This window comes from Thamnophis sirtalis, unplaced genomic scaffold (assembly GCF_051295495.1).
Source record: "Thamnophis sirtalis isolate CommonGarterSnake01/CBP01778 unplaced genomic scaffold, rThaSir2_p1.2 scaffold_1, whole genome shotgun sequence".
NCBI lineage: Eukaryota > Metazoa > Chordata > Lepidosauria > Squamata > Natricidae > Thamnophis > Thamnophis sirtalis.
The window spans coordinates 24509009-24523594 of record NW_028261381.1 but is presented as its reverse complement, the minus strand read 5'-3'; the positions used below and the strand labels follow the sequence as shown (position 1 = coordinate 24523594).

Below are 14586 nucleotides of genomic sequence, written 5' to 3'. Positions count from 1 at the left end.
AGTAATTGTATTATTGTAAGTAATTTGTGTGTGTGTGTGTGTTTGTGTTTGTGTGTGTGTGTGTTTTACCCGCCTCTGCTGGCACTTTTTTTATGTCGGACAGCGGCAGGGCTTTTGGATAGCAGCAGGGCTTTTGGACGTAGCAGCAGGCCAGGGCTTTTGGACATAGTGGCAGAGTGGCTTTTGCCTCTAGTGCCTTTTGCCTCTTTCTTGAAAGCGGCTTTTGGCTGCTGTCAAGAAAGAGGCTTTTGGGCGCTCCGGTGCTATGTCCAACATAGAGGCAGGACGCATCCTGCCTCTATGTCAGACATAGTGCCGGAGCGGCCAAAGCCTCTTTCTTGACAGCGGCCAAAAGCCGCTTTCTTTCTTTTTGCCTCACCAGCCATAAACCTCACTGCACGTCACCGGTAGGTGACCTGATATCCTCTGCAGTGGTGGGTTGGTCCTAGTTCAGCCCAGTTCGGCTGAACCGATAGCGACAGTGGGAGGCTCCGCCTACCTGCCTGGACACTTCTGCACATGCGTAGAAGCATCATGAGAGCGCACATGGGAGTGCACCCGAACTAGTAGTGAAAAAATTGGCAACCCACTATTGAACCCCTGGATGCTTTGATATTGAATTATCATCTATTTCTACAAATTCCTTCAGCTCTATGGACAAGAGATTGTAGATGCTAAAGCTCAAAACCTCTGGAGAACAGAAAGTCAGTTGCTCCTATTCTATGTTTCTACAATTCCTGAAATATGAGTGATTGGAATTAGTTAGAGGTCATATCGATGGCCGTTCTTAGCTCAAACATCACATGCTAAAGTGAGGCAGGTGAAATGGTGCTTTATATTATAGAGAGATAAGTCCTTAATTACTCCTGATTTAAATTCATGAATTTTCTAGAATTCTTTGAAGAAAAGGAGGGATAAACGTATATTAAAACAGATAAAATAAAAAAAATTGCCCAGTAGATGCTTAGGATGAGTCAAATAAAGGGTGATTCAGTTTTCTCCACCAAAATAGCTTGCTAACAAAATCCATCTGTAGCTATTCTCAAACCAGACCTTTGGCAATGCCATTCATTTGTAATGGTCAGTAAACTTTGTAGCCTAGAGGGTGATCGCAGCCAGAGGCTGCAGAACTGAATCAAATCTGAATTTGTTTCTTTCTAGAAGTTGAACGAAGAGTATTCTGTATGTTGCAAAATGTCAGATAATGCTGCTCCATTTTTAATCTTCTTTTTTGCTAATGCTTGCTTAGCTTTCAGGGGATATTTAACCCGCAAAAATTATAGAAGATGGAAGAATAGTATTGGCTATCAAGCTGATGTGGAATCAGTGGGCTTTGTTTCCAGCCTCAGATATGAAGGAAATGGGTAAGTTTTAATTATTCTGTTCAAAAAGAATCTAGAGAGAAAGTATGTAGAGGGGGACATTTTCTTCGCTAAATACTACTGTATTTTCCCCAAAATAAGACAGGGTCTTATTTTCTTTAGACCCCTGAAATAAGCACTTAGCCTTATTTTCGGGGAGGTCTTATTAAATTTGAGGTGCAGGAGGCGGCAAGCGTGGTCACCTCATGGCTGCTGTTGTGTTGCAATATTTTGAGCCGAGGTGGTGCAGTGGTTAGAGTGCAGTACTTCAGCTGACTGTTATCTGCAGTTCAGCAGTTCACCGGTTCTAATCTCACCGGCTCAAGGTTGACTCAGCCTTCCATCCTTCCGAGGTGGTTGAAATGAGGACCCAGACTGTGGGGGCGATATGCTGACTCTGTAAACCGCTTAGAGAGGGCTGAAAGCCCTATGAAGCGGTATATAAGTCTAACTGCTATTGCTATTGCTATTTTTGGGGAGGGCTTATTTTCGCACATGCGCTCAAAAGTCTGGTTGGGCTTATTATCCGAGGAGGTCTTATTTTCAGGGAAACAGGATAGTTACCTTGCTGGTAAGACAACTCAGGGTAGGTCCTGAGCAACTATATTCATCATGAGCTGCAATCGGGTACTGTTTTTGAAGGAAGTGTCTATTCATACAATCTTGTGAATAGGATTTGTAGCATTCACATGCTGACGGCTTAGTTTTATACTTTAGATAATGAATCAATCTATGTATTTTTTTATTATAATCACTGACCAGTCAAAAATATGTACAGTATCTATTGTAATAAACAATAATAAAAGCCATCTTGGCAGTATCCTGTTAAAAGCTCAGGATCTAAATCACTTAATATATCTAACCTGGCTCTTGAAATGCCATTTGGTGGACTCAACAAGCCATAGCACAAAATTTGCTAGCATTAAAAAGTAACAGCTGTATGTGTTCTATCAATGAAAAAGGAGTGTAAATACATTCAATCTTCCTGATCTCTGAGTTAAAAATGGAGTATGAGAGACAGAAAGACTTCCACTGAAAAGAGCCATGTGTAGAACATGAGCCACAGTCTACACCTCACCTCACTTGAGCCAGAATGTAGCTCTGGCCTCCCATAGGAATGTTAGGATGGTTACCTTTCAAGACTGCCAGAGGCAAAACATTAAGGCAACGTGCTCTAGCTTCTCATTAGATGGTATAATTCTTTCTCCTTGAGAAAAGTTATGTGGTAAGTAACTTGTTATTAGCCTTTTATTCCTCGAGGATTGGAAAATGTGAAAATTCTTCTTCAGCACTCTGTCAAATGTTCCCTCCAAAGCCAGTGCTTGAAATCTTTCCTTAATTTACAGTCTTAAAGGATGAAAAAAACACTTTTACCAAATGGTATCTTCAGGCAAGCTGTTTACAAGCTGCTTCTCATGTGGATCAGTCAAATCTCACCATTTTTCTGGGTCAGACAGACTGTATATTCTAATGATACTCTATAGCACACAGTTGGGCCAAGACATATGGTAAGCAGCATATAAATTATGACCTCTGCCTAGAGCTGTTAACTGTACCATGAAAATTAATCTTTCCATTAGGGAATGCAGCTTTTAAACAGGCCTCAAAAAACCTTAGTTTTTATTCTCTCTTCTCTCAGTTTCCATACACCGAGTCTCTGCCTGGATCACATTTTTTTTTTCTGGCTGCTTCTTAAACCTTATAGAACAGTAGCAAATTTCATATAATGTGTTGCCTCTAACCCAGAGGTGTTTCTATAGATAGAAGCAATTTCTGCTCAATGAACATCAGGCAGTTAATTCTTCCTGCCCTCTTTTCTCAGAGTACCTTCAAAATGTATTCCAGCCGGTAGATCTTGAGCATGTGCAGTGAGGAAAAGTAAAGTTCCAATGCCTGAAAAAGATATGACAGTGAAGCAATCATTGGAGTCTCCTTACAGATATTTAAACAAATCTCTTGTCAGACAAATAACACAGCAGTAGGATCTCCCATTTTTTCCCAATCCCTCCTTTTTCTGGCCAATATGAAGTGAAGTGCTTTTTCCTGTAAGAAGTTTAGAAAATGTTGTATTTGCCTACTATTATTCTTCTCATCCTTCCTATTACCTATCTCCTCCCACTTATGACTATAACCTTGTTGCTTGTATCTTTACAATTTATATTGTTTTATTTGTTTCCTAATATGATTTGATTGCTTATGACCATCACTAAGTGTTGTATCTTATGATTCTTGATGAATGTATTTTCTCCTTTTTATGTACACTGAGAGCATATGCCCCAAAGACAAATTCCTTGAGTGTCCAATCACACTTGGCCAATAAAGAATTCTATTCTACTCTACTCTACTCTACTCTACTCTACTCTACTCTACTCTACTCTACTCTACTCTACTCTACTCTACTCTACTCTACTCCACTCCACTCCACTCCACTCCACTCCACTCCACTCCACTCCACTCCACTCCACTCCACTCCACTCCACTCCACTCCACTCCACTCTACTCTACTCTACTCTACTCATGGCAATATTAAATGTGAGACTAAATTAATTTGGGCTTACTCACTGACAAGAGGGGAGTAGGACTACAGCCTTTTTAAGCATAATTAAATAAGAGCAGAAGCAGAAAATACAGATTACATTTTTTGTCAACTTCGGAAAGACAATAAACATTGCTTCATCTTCTCCCATTTTCTGCCCAGCGAAGTACAATATATTACCCAACTATATTGTATGGCATGCCTCAAACATTTAACAAAGAGAGTTAGGCTTATGCACAAATCTCTCTACTATACTCCTAGCCATCTCTCAGGCAAATAATAAACGTCTGAACATATCGGTGCAAAGGGGAATCATCTTTAGTGGGACATAATTAGCAAATTCAGTTTAACAGTGTCACGTTACCTTTGCCCTTGAGTGGTCGCAAAAAGATTGCAATTTTAGCCACAGGAGGAAATTTTCCATTGATTAAATTGAGCATCAAAGGGGCATGTGCAGATGAAACCCCCCCTGGGTGGAAAACTAAACAGTCTGAAAGGAACAGCATGAAGCTGTCAGTTCACTGGGACTCAGAATGTTTTGAAACAGGAAATCTCTAAGAGTTAGTGATATGGATTGGCAGCTATTCGAGCTGTATTTCAGGATCTTGGTGTGGTCCCTGTAAACCTCCAAAAGTTGCAGCCAGATTGTAATTTTCCTGAGCCAACATGGGGTCATTTATTAAAGACATGATTGGAAAACAATCCTATTAATTTTATTGAAAATAATGATAATCCCATCCTGGCATTATTCATTCATTTTTGACAATCTAAATTGTAAATTCATCTCCTTACAATCTAAATTGATTGAACCCAAGGAACAAAACAGGAAGAATTCTGGTGAATTGCAGGTTTAGAAGGAAAGTTAGAGTTGCCACACAAGAATTCTAACAAATATTGTACTTTCAGATAGGGAAATTTATAGGTAGTTGCCAAAACGCTCTTCCTTGTGTGTGTGTGTGTGTGTGTGTGTGTGTGTGTGTGTGTGTGTGTGTGTGTGTGTTTGTGTGTTGTTATATTCCTTCGCAGTGGAGTGGAGGTTCTTGCATTTTGAATGAAGGCAAGGCAATCTTCATTTATCCATTGTTTTGGTATCTGCTATTCCCTTTATCAGTATGAGAAATATCTCATACAGATGTTACCATGATATTGGTACTTTATTCTCCATTAATTTGACTCATCCCTTTAAAACTGTTCTATGTGTAAGCAACTTTATCCCATAGCTATTTATTGGGAAAACTCCAGTCTTTTTATATCATGAACATACTGTATCCATCATGAACTTGTCTGTGATATATGAGAGGCCTAGGGCTTTGCATCTCCCACAATCTTACTTCACAACTTAACTTCAGATTCAAGTCTAATTAAAAAGAAAATAATTTTTCTGATTACTCTCTCTGCACCAGGCATAATTTTGCACCCTTCTATAATTCTTCTGTCCCGCTTGCTAATTTTTCTAACCTGGAAACACTAAATATTGTTAACATTTAGCAATAGCAATAGATCTTAGAGTTACATACCACTTCATAGTGCTTTGCAGTACTCTATGAGCAGTTTACGGAGTCGGCATATTGCTCACAACAATCTGAGTCCTCATTCTACCCACCTCGGAAGGATGGAAAGCTGAGTCAACCTTGAGTCACTTCACGATTGAACTCCGGGCTGTGGGCAGAGTTTGCCTGCAACACTGGATTCTAACCACTGCCCCACCAGGGGCCCTTTTAGTTAATGATTACACCTTTAGATAATACTTTTAGATTACCTATTCAGAAATTTTCTGAATGGTGTAGATTAGAAGAAATGTTAAATTAGTGAAATCATGAATTATTATTCATGCACTAGAACTAAAACAAGAAGCAAGAAATATCACAGGACAGCACATACACTTCACATAAAACCAGCAGCAAAATTAAATAGTATAATATTTCTGAAAGAATTAAAATGCCAGGAAACAAAAAGTTCTTTCCTTTGGCACTGAAAAGAAGTATAAAAGAGGGATCTCTGGGGATGATATTATCCAAGAGGAGGCACCACCAGTGAAAGAATTAGAATGGAATGGAATGGAATGGAATAGAATAGAATAGAATAGAATAGAATAGAATTCTTTAGTGGCCAAGTGTGATTGGACACACAAGGAATTTGTCTTTGGGGCATATGCTCTCAGTGTACATAAAGAAAAATAAAATAGAATACATTCATCAAGAATCATATGATACAACACTTTGTGATAATATGTTACTAATAAGCAATCAAATTATATTAGGAAACAAATAAAACAATATAAATTTTAGGGATACAAGCAATATGGATATAGTCATAAATGGGAAGAGATAGGTAGTAGGAAGGATGAGAGGAATAATAGTAATACAATCTTAGTAGGTAATATGATAGTGTTGTGGGAAATAGTTGTTTAGCAGAGTGATGGCGTTCAGGAAAAAGCTGTCCTAGTATCTAGTTGTTCCGATGTGCAGTGCCCAATAGTGCCATTTTGAGGGTAGAAGTTGAAACAATTTATGTCCAGGATGTGAGGGGTCTGTAGATATTGTCACAGCCCTCTTTTTGATTTGTGCAGTCTACATAGAACCTCAGTGGAAGGCAGGTTGGAAGCAATGGTTTTTTCTGCAGTTCTAATTATCTGTTGAAGTCTGTATCTATCTTGTTTGGTTGCAAAGCCACACCAGACAATCATAGAAGTGCAGAATGACAGACTCAATAATTCCTCTGTAGAACAGAATCAGCAGTTCTTTGGCAGTTTGAACTTTCTGAGTTGAATTGTAAAAATTACATGTTTTTGTCACCTCTAATCTTGTTATATGAAAGAAGATCAATAAATAAAGCTTTATTTTCCATTCTATTATATTAGTAGTATTTCTTGTGGCTTTTCAATTTGTGTTATATTTGACAGCAATATGTGTACGCATATAGTCTGATAAAGCTTACATCTCTTACAACAACTCACACAACTCTTTTGGGTATCTATCCCAAATCATGCACAGTAAATCAATCCAGTTAAATTTGTTCTTAGTTAAGGTAATTCAATAAATTCATTTCTTATAAATAATTTATAGCATGTTCTTATAATACTCTTTAAAAGTGCTTATACAATTCTAATTTTATTAGTGGTAATCATTGTTGATCACTGCCTTTAGGCAGTATCACTTGAGACTTCCCATTAAGTGAAATAAATGACTAAATAAAGCCCCTTTAATGGCCTGTAAGCCGTGATCAGTACAAAGTTTATATCATTTAATTTGTGTTAAAGTAACATGATTTCAACTAAAACATAGGGCATGATTACTCCCTATGAATTTAATATTTTTCTGCCATAATTTGGTGGCAACCTTGAAAGATGCTACCTGGAGATCATATTCAAGCCATTTGTAGTCCTTGAACTTCATGTTTTGTGCCTCTGTGGTAAAGTTCCTGTTTCCTTCTGTAGCAGTTCTTGAATCTCACTCCCTTCAGACAGTCTTACTCTTGAATAGCTGCTTGGTTTCCTGCAGTGGATAATATAGTTTGTAGTCACAAGAGGAGACTTTTGCTATGGTTGCTTTTTTTGTTCATGTTGTGTTTCAAAAGCAAAGCAGATGATTTACATTCAGTGATGGCACCATTTATCATTTCAATTTATTCTATGGTATCTCTAAACAAAGTGTTACAATACAGCTCACTGTACCTGTCAAGATCTAGTAGAAGCCTCAACGAACATGATACATTCATAATATGCAGAATCTTTTCCCATATCAGATCAAAGGAAATAGTAGAGCTTGGAGGTTTCTCCCCCTCTCCCCCTCCCGATACAGTTGAAAAGATTGATGAATTGCTTTAAAAAGAAAAAAGAAAATCAGATGCTGTAGATTTCATAATCTTGCTAATAGCAAGACTCACAGCACAGTAATACCACAATTCATTGTTTAATCATTGATTTACTTTTGTAATATACATACAAAAGTAAAATCCTAATGTAGATTATTTGATTCATACTGTAAAAATTTTGGGGAGGGTCCATACCTCACAATCCTCACAATCCTAAGCATAAATATACTCCACTGAGTTTAGTTAGCTTTTTTTTTTGTACTTTACACTGATGGTAACAAATTTAAACAAATCACAAATCAAAATTGTAGATTGTTATTATTATTTAAATGTACATGCTGTCTTTCAGAAAGAGAAGTATATATTGTAATTATTGTGATGATTATTCATCTGTTACTTAGAAGAATTGTTATGAATTGGTTCTTCTTCCAAAATTATCTCACACTTTTCCAGAAGATGCCCTAATCCTCCAGGACAGATTTTGGATATATGTAAATAGGGTGGAATAAAATTATAAACAGTGAAACAAACAAAAGACAAGAGAAACAAATATTACCTATGTTTACAGATATATTTGTGGCATTTGTGACATTTTAGCAGAGCTGAGCAACTTTCGCCCCTCCAGATATTTTGACTTTACAATTCCTATTAACTCTCTGACCAAACCTACTGGTGTTGAAATTTGGTAACTCCTAGAGCCATAGAGCTATATGTTACTCATCCATCCTTTGCAACATATAAGAGGAGAGCCCCTCAAATGGTGATCCTGTAGTCTGGTTTTCATTATTGGAGAAAATTAGTATGAAGGGGAAACAGAAGAAGCAGAAAACAAGGGTCATCTAATGAAGCTGATTAGTAGGAGATTTAAAAGATTTTAAAAAGTACTTCTTTACACACTACATAAGTACAGGTAGTCCTTCAATATAGCCAGTTGCTTAGTGACCATTACATTATGATAGATTTCCCCCCACCCCAAAAAAAACCTTACAATCTGATTTCAAAGTTATGATAGCCACACACCCTGTGATAATCTGATTAATGACTGCAACAATTTAACACCATAATTCCAGGCTCAATTACAAGATGATGGGATGGGATGGGATGAGAGGAGAGGACTTCATTGTTATTTGTTTACTGCAAGCACACCAGCCCACATTAAAAATAAAATTTTGTTGCCTGCTCTCAAGAAAAAGTGTATATCTACCCAAACACATGCATAGCACACATATACACATGCTATATACATACAGTACATAAATATATACCTGCAGCATACATACAGACAGACAGATAGAGATAGAGATAGAGACATACATACATACATACATACACGGTATATATTAATCACTCCCCATTTTGAATACATAGTGGAAAGAGATAACTTGAGAGTTCATAAGGTTGATGCTCTATCGAACAAAAGTGTGACTGAATCTAGATGTTCTGGTTTGGATACCACCAAGCCTCCTCCCAGAAGGTAACAAAGAAAACAGGTCGTACATCAAGGACTAAGGGAAAGCAATGGCTCAAGAGGTTAAAACGGTTCAAAAGTGGGTGACTGCAAGTAGATCAATCTATACCACTTTGGTGGGCAACTTCACAGGGATGCAAAAGGAGCCTCCAACTAAGCACCCCCTGGGCAACGGTGATGTCGCTGGCAAATCCTTTCACCACAGAAGCACAGAGTTAAAGTTTTATTACTTTGCTACCATCACAGGGGTGTCCAGAGTTTTGCAGCCCTGAAGTGCTGCTTCCAACACAAAAGTATAGTATAAGTCGAGGATTACCTGTAACCTGTGGCTGTATTACCAGAAAATGTGATGATGGCCACTAACTTGGAGGGCTTTAAAAGTGGATTAGATGAATTAATGAAGGACAAGTCTATAAAAGGCTTCAAGTCTTATGTCAGTGTTAATTTTGGTTGGGTGCACCATGCTACCAAACACCAATGGAACAACAGAGGAGTACATTTCCATCTTTTACTTTCAAGCACTACAATAGTGGTTGGCTATTGGGAGAAATAAAATGTTGAATTAAAACAGGCTTCAACCTGATTAAACTGGACCGTTCTTATATTTTCAGGCAATCAGTATGTTTTGGTTTGGTTTGGTTTTATTAACATTTGTAGGCCGCCCTTTTCCCTGAGGGGACTCAGGGCGGCTCACAGAAAACCAGGGAGGGGGAGAATGTGATTGTTTCAGCTTTATTTCAGCTTCAAGCTGTGTTGCAGACTGAGAGTTCCTGCGTCTTGGACCACAACTTTTATAAACAGTGAGATAAAACAGTACAAAAAGCCCTATATATACAGAGTTCTGAAAGAAGCAATGAAAATATAAAAAACTGCATCGGACAATATTTATTTCATCCATTCAGTATATTTTTAAACTTCACAACAATCCCACCAAGTGAGCTAACCCTGTAAAGGACTGTCTTTGGGTGATATGGCAGACCTGAAAAGGTGGTGTATTTTCACAAGCCAAGTATTTGCCCAGTTTTTCTGAATACCATGATTCCCTCACCCCCTTGCCACTTCCCTGACAAGCTAAAAGGCCAACAATGAAAGCAGGAAAATGCTTTAAAACTTGTTCTTTGTAGTTTCCACATGGAGACCGCTTCTGAACTTCATGCTCAATGTGGAAAAGAATAAAACTCTGACATTGTGTTTTACAGTTTAGACTGATAGATCTTTATAGAAATAACTTGTCTATTCTATTATGGAAAAGCAAAAAGTTGTGATTTTATGTTAATGCTTTATTTTATTGTAACAGAGTAAGTCAGAAGTAAATGTCCCCCCCCCCTATTTTTCCTCACTTCTCTTCTCCTTTTCCCATCCCTCCACTGCTTTTCTATTTACTTTTGTGGTTTATAAATACTCTATAACTCAATAAAAATGCTTACAAAAAAAACCCCTTACTCTTTGTACAGTATATGGTTTACTACCAGATCAGAGCTGCAAAACTCTGGACACTCCTGAGATGATAGCAAAGAAATGAAATTTTAACTTTTAGCTGCCATTTGGTGGTGGTCTATATTTTTTACAGCCCAAATGAAATAGCTGTGATCATTGGTTGAATGGTTGAAACTTAGGGGCCTGGGGCAACAGAGTTGATTTTGACCCCAACAAAGGAAACATATCTGTAAAGAGTAACTATTGTTTTAATTTTTTTTAAAAATAGCTAAAGAGATCAAAGTAAAAAGATGAAGAAAAGGCCTGCAGATTAAATATGGATTGTGAAGCACTTTTCTTACAAAGAAAGAGGCTTAAAAGACTGGAAAAACGACAGTTAAAAGGGATTGGGTTATTACAATATGATGAAAATATGTAAGATTTGGCATGGTAAAAGTGAATATAAGAAATACTGTATGTTTACCATTGCTTGCATAAGTAGAAATAGAGGCTTGGTTTACCAAGAAATGTGGTTGATATCAGTCCCATGAAAACTAATTGTTAAAAGGACTTGTCTGTGTATATTCTGCATGTGTGTGTGTGTGTGTGTGTGTACACACAGATATCTTTGGATTAGTTTTTTTTTCCTCGGTGACTCCTGGTCAAGTCCCTGCAGTTTTCTTGACAAGGTTTTTCAGAATTCGTCATTGAGAGAACGTGACTAGTGACATCCTACTGGCTTTCTGCTTAAAGTAGACTAGAATTCAGAGTCTCCTGGTTTTTAGCCTAATGCTTTAATCCCTACATCAAACTAGCTCTCTTATATTATTGCACTATTATAATATTATGCATTCTTATATTATTGCACTATGAATGCAGAGAGGTAGAGCCAATTATATATCTTTTTTTCATCCAATTATCTTATATTTGGGGTGGTTGCATGGGAAAGACAATATGATTGGCATCTTCTCCATGAATTTTTAAATGAATACTATAGCGCAACAGATCTCATTGCAGTAGGCAAATACATACAGTATAAAGCCTAGGATATTGGAATATTGGTTTTTCATCCTAGGGATACTTCTGTTAAGCTGTCTCTGAAAGAGGTTGTGGAAAAGTTATGTACATTCACGGTTGATATATGTGAACAATTAGTCCTTCATTACTAGACCTAAACACATTTAAGCAGAGACCTAGTTTCATACCTGTTGCCCTCGTTTGGAAAATTATCATGGCCCTGTGAGGCATGAATGAAACATGTGGTCAAGTTATAATGACCCATGAACGCAAGTCAAATGTTTACATAAACCCAGAATGTTTTACACTTGGTAGAGGATGTGTATACATTTATTTATTAAGTTTGTATGCCACCCATCTTGTCCAGATATATGTCCTTTCCTCCACTAAGGATTTGCATGGCTTTCGATTCAAACTGCTAGATGGGCTGGACCTGGGGCAAGGAATGGGAGCCCACTCAAATCCCAAGAGCTTATTTACTAATGTTGTATCAGAACCATTTTCCAGTTTATTGTAGGAATATGTGCTTATCAAGTGTGCAGATGACATAGAGTTGGGAGGGGTGACTATTAACGAAGAGGAGAGAAAAAAGATTTAGACAGGCTTGTGCACGTCAATGGGACAAATAAAAGGGCTACATATAGGAAGGAGAAGATCAGTATTGGCGCTAGTATAAGTGAAAGGCTCTAAGGGCTAGTTGACCACACACCGAACGTGAGTCAGCAGTGTGATGTACTGCAAAAAGCAAGTGCTATTTTTAAATTTGTGAATAGGAGCATAGAATTCAGAAAAGGGCTGTCCAAATGGTGAAGGATCTGGGAAGAAAAAGATGATTGAGTGGAGGATATGTTTTTTTTTCCTTTTTTTAAATCTAGCAGAGGTTCCTAAATCTGAATTGTAATGGAAAATAGCTTTTCAGCTGGTCCTATAATCTCCCTTTCTCATTGCTGAGACTGTACACTATGCTAGACCAAGAATGTAAAAAACTCTACCCCCATGAACTGAGGGTGGCTTACAAGTAGCATTTTGTCATTCCCTAAGCAACCTATATATCTTGGCCATATGGCAGCATGTTAGGGGCAGGATTAGGGGGCAAATACCATTTTATTTGTCCCTTAAAATCTCATGCCCAGATTGGTTCCAGCTCTCCTGAACTTTTAGACTGCAGTTTTCAATATGTTGACAAGAGTGAATAGTCTTGTCTTTGATCGGATAAGTTGTCTGCACCTCAAAGCTAAGTTATACTTCTGATGGGGTTGTGTCTTATGCTTGATGGATTTAGAGCATTGAAAATCTTGACGTATGGTTTACTATTCTATGTGAAGCAGGTCATTACTGGCTTCCACAGGAAACTTATATGTGAACCCCAGTGTTTGAATCTACTTCATTGTTAGGTGCGTAGTGTGAGTGAAAAAGATAACATGATGTTCTCTTTTTGAATGATAGAGTCCATGAATCACAGGGCAGCCAAGGTCAGTCTGAATGATTGTAAAGCTAAAGTTTTAATGTGCTTTTTAGCAACGCAATGGCAATTACAGTATTTTCAACATTATGTATCTGTAAATAAAAAATATAATGGTGTTTATTACGGTATAAGTTCCAGATAGTTTCACAGCCAATATGTGTGTGTGTGTGTGTGTGTGTGTGTGTTTGTGTGTGTGTGTAGGGAAGGATTCTTTTGTGTCCTCTGGAATTAGTTAGCAGATAATATGTAACTGTGAGATTTCATGTCGTGAATGATATGAGAGCAAAGGACAGAACAGCTTGACTTCCCCAACCTTTGTGATTTGGGGGGGGGGGGGTTGCAGGTGTCTGCTGAAGAGGCCAGCTAGAAAAGACAATTTCTTACAAAAGTGACTTCTTTCTTTGATAGCTGGTGAGAATAGAAATATGTAAATGAGCAAATCTGAAAGCAGACACAACTTCCCCTTTTGCTTTGTGGCCATTTTCTTTTCTTTTGTGTTTCTTTAAATTTATAGCAGAAAATCCCACACATAGTTGTCACTTTTGAAAATATCCCTCAAAGAAAAGAAATAAACGTAACATCTCGAAGTAAAATCTTTAGAAATATAATAGCTACAGTATATGTTGTGAGAAGTTATTATCAGGGGATTAAACTTAAAGGGAATACAGGGATCAGAAGGGAAATGACATAGAAGTTAATGCTGGCTTTTAAAAAATAACATTTTTTTCTTGTTTCAGAGAGAAAAATAGCAGTTTTCCTGAAAAACAGTGCTTTCTTGAAAAACAAACAAGCAAGGTACTGTGACATTCAGTCTCTAAAATGGTATACGATCCCTAAATCTACAGTTCAGAAGCATGTTCACAATTACTTGGCACAACTATCAGAATATGAAACCATTAGGAATATTTTCAAGTCTTGGAGACAAAGCTCTGCTCGCTAAGAACTTTTGTTCTGTAGAAAGACAGGGAGGTACAAGTGAACAACGGAATCAAAAGGCTGGAAATCTGCTGCTGTGAATAAATGTTAGCTGGTCCCTGAGGTGATTTGTCTGCGCACTTCACTTTCTACAGATGTGAGATCCTCTCTTTTTTTTTTTTCACAAGGACCTGAGGTTCTTTGGTAGCACTTTGATATCCTGTTTGAATTCAATATGTGAAATGGAGGAGTCGCTCTGTGACTGGGAGCACAGCCGTCTTTGAAGTCTGATCCAATTTTTGCTGCTTACCATTTGATGTTGCAAGGATGAAATGAAGAAAATGTACAGTTTTTGCCAGTAGCTCTGCTGAGCATATGTAAGATTAAAAAAACAAAATCCCTTGGATGATGTACTTAGAAATGTTAAGCAGATTAATACCTTCCTATAGCTTTTTTTTACTTCTAAAGATACAAATTAACTTTGAGCAAAAATCAGCATATATCACATGCCATTATTCACAGTTTTTCTGTGCCAGAGAGGGAAACAGGTAGAAGGAAGAACAAAAAAAAAAGGACAGCTGCTGAGGAAATTCAC

The 14586-nt window shown here is 37.6% G+C and overlaps 1 protein-coding gene across 1 annotated transcript in view; it reads left to right on the top strand.

Moving 5' to 3' along the window:
• The window catches only part of MYO3B (myosin IIIB), a 288019-nt gene that overhangs the window by 204064 nt on the left and 69369 nt on the right, over positions 1–14586 (top strand). The window contains exons 30-31 of the mRNA XM_087709242.1: positions 1250–1364; positions 13814–13871. Coding sequence (XP_087565368.1) covers positions 1250–1364; positions 13814–13871 — 173 coding nt within the window. The remainder of the gene's footprint in view (positions 1–1249; positions 1365–13813; positions 13872–14586) is intronic.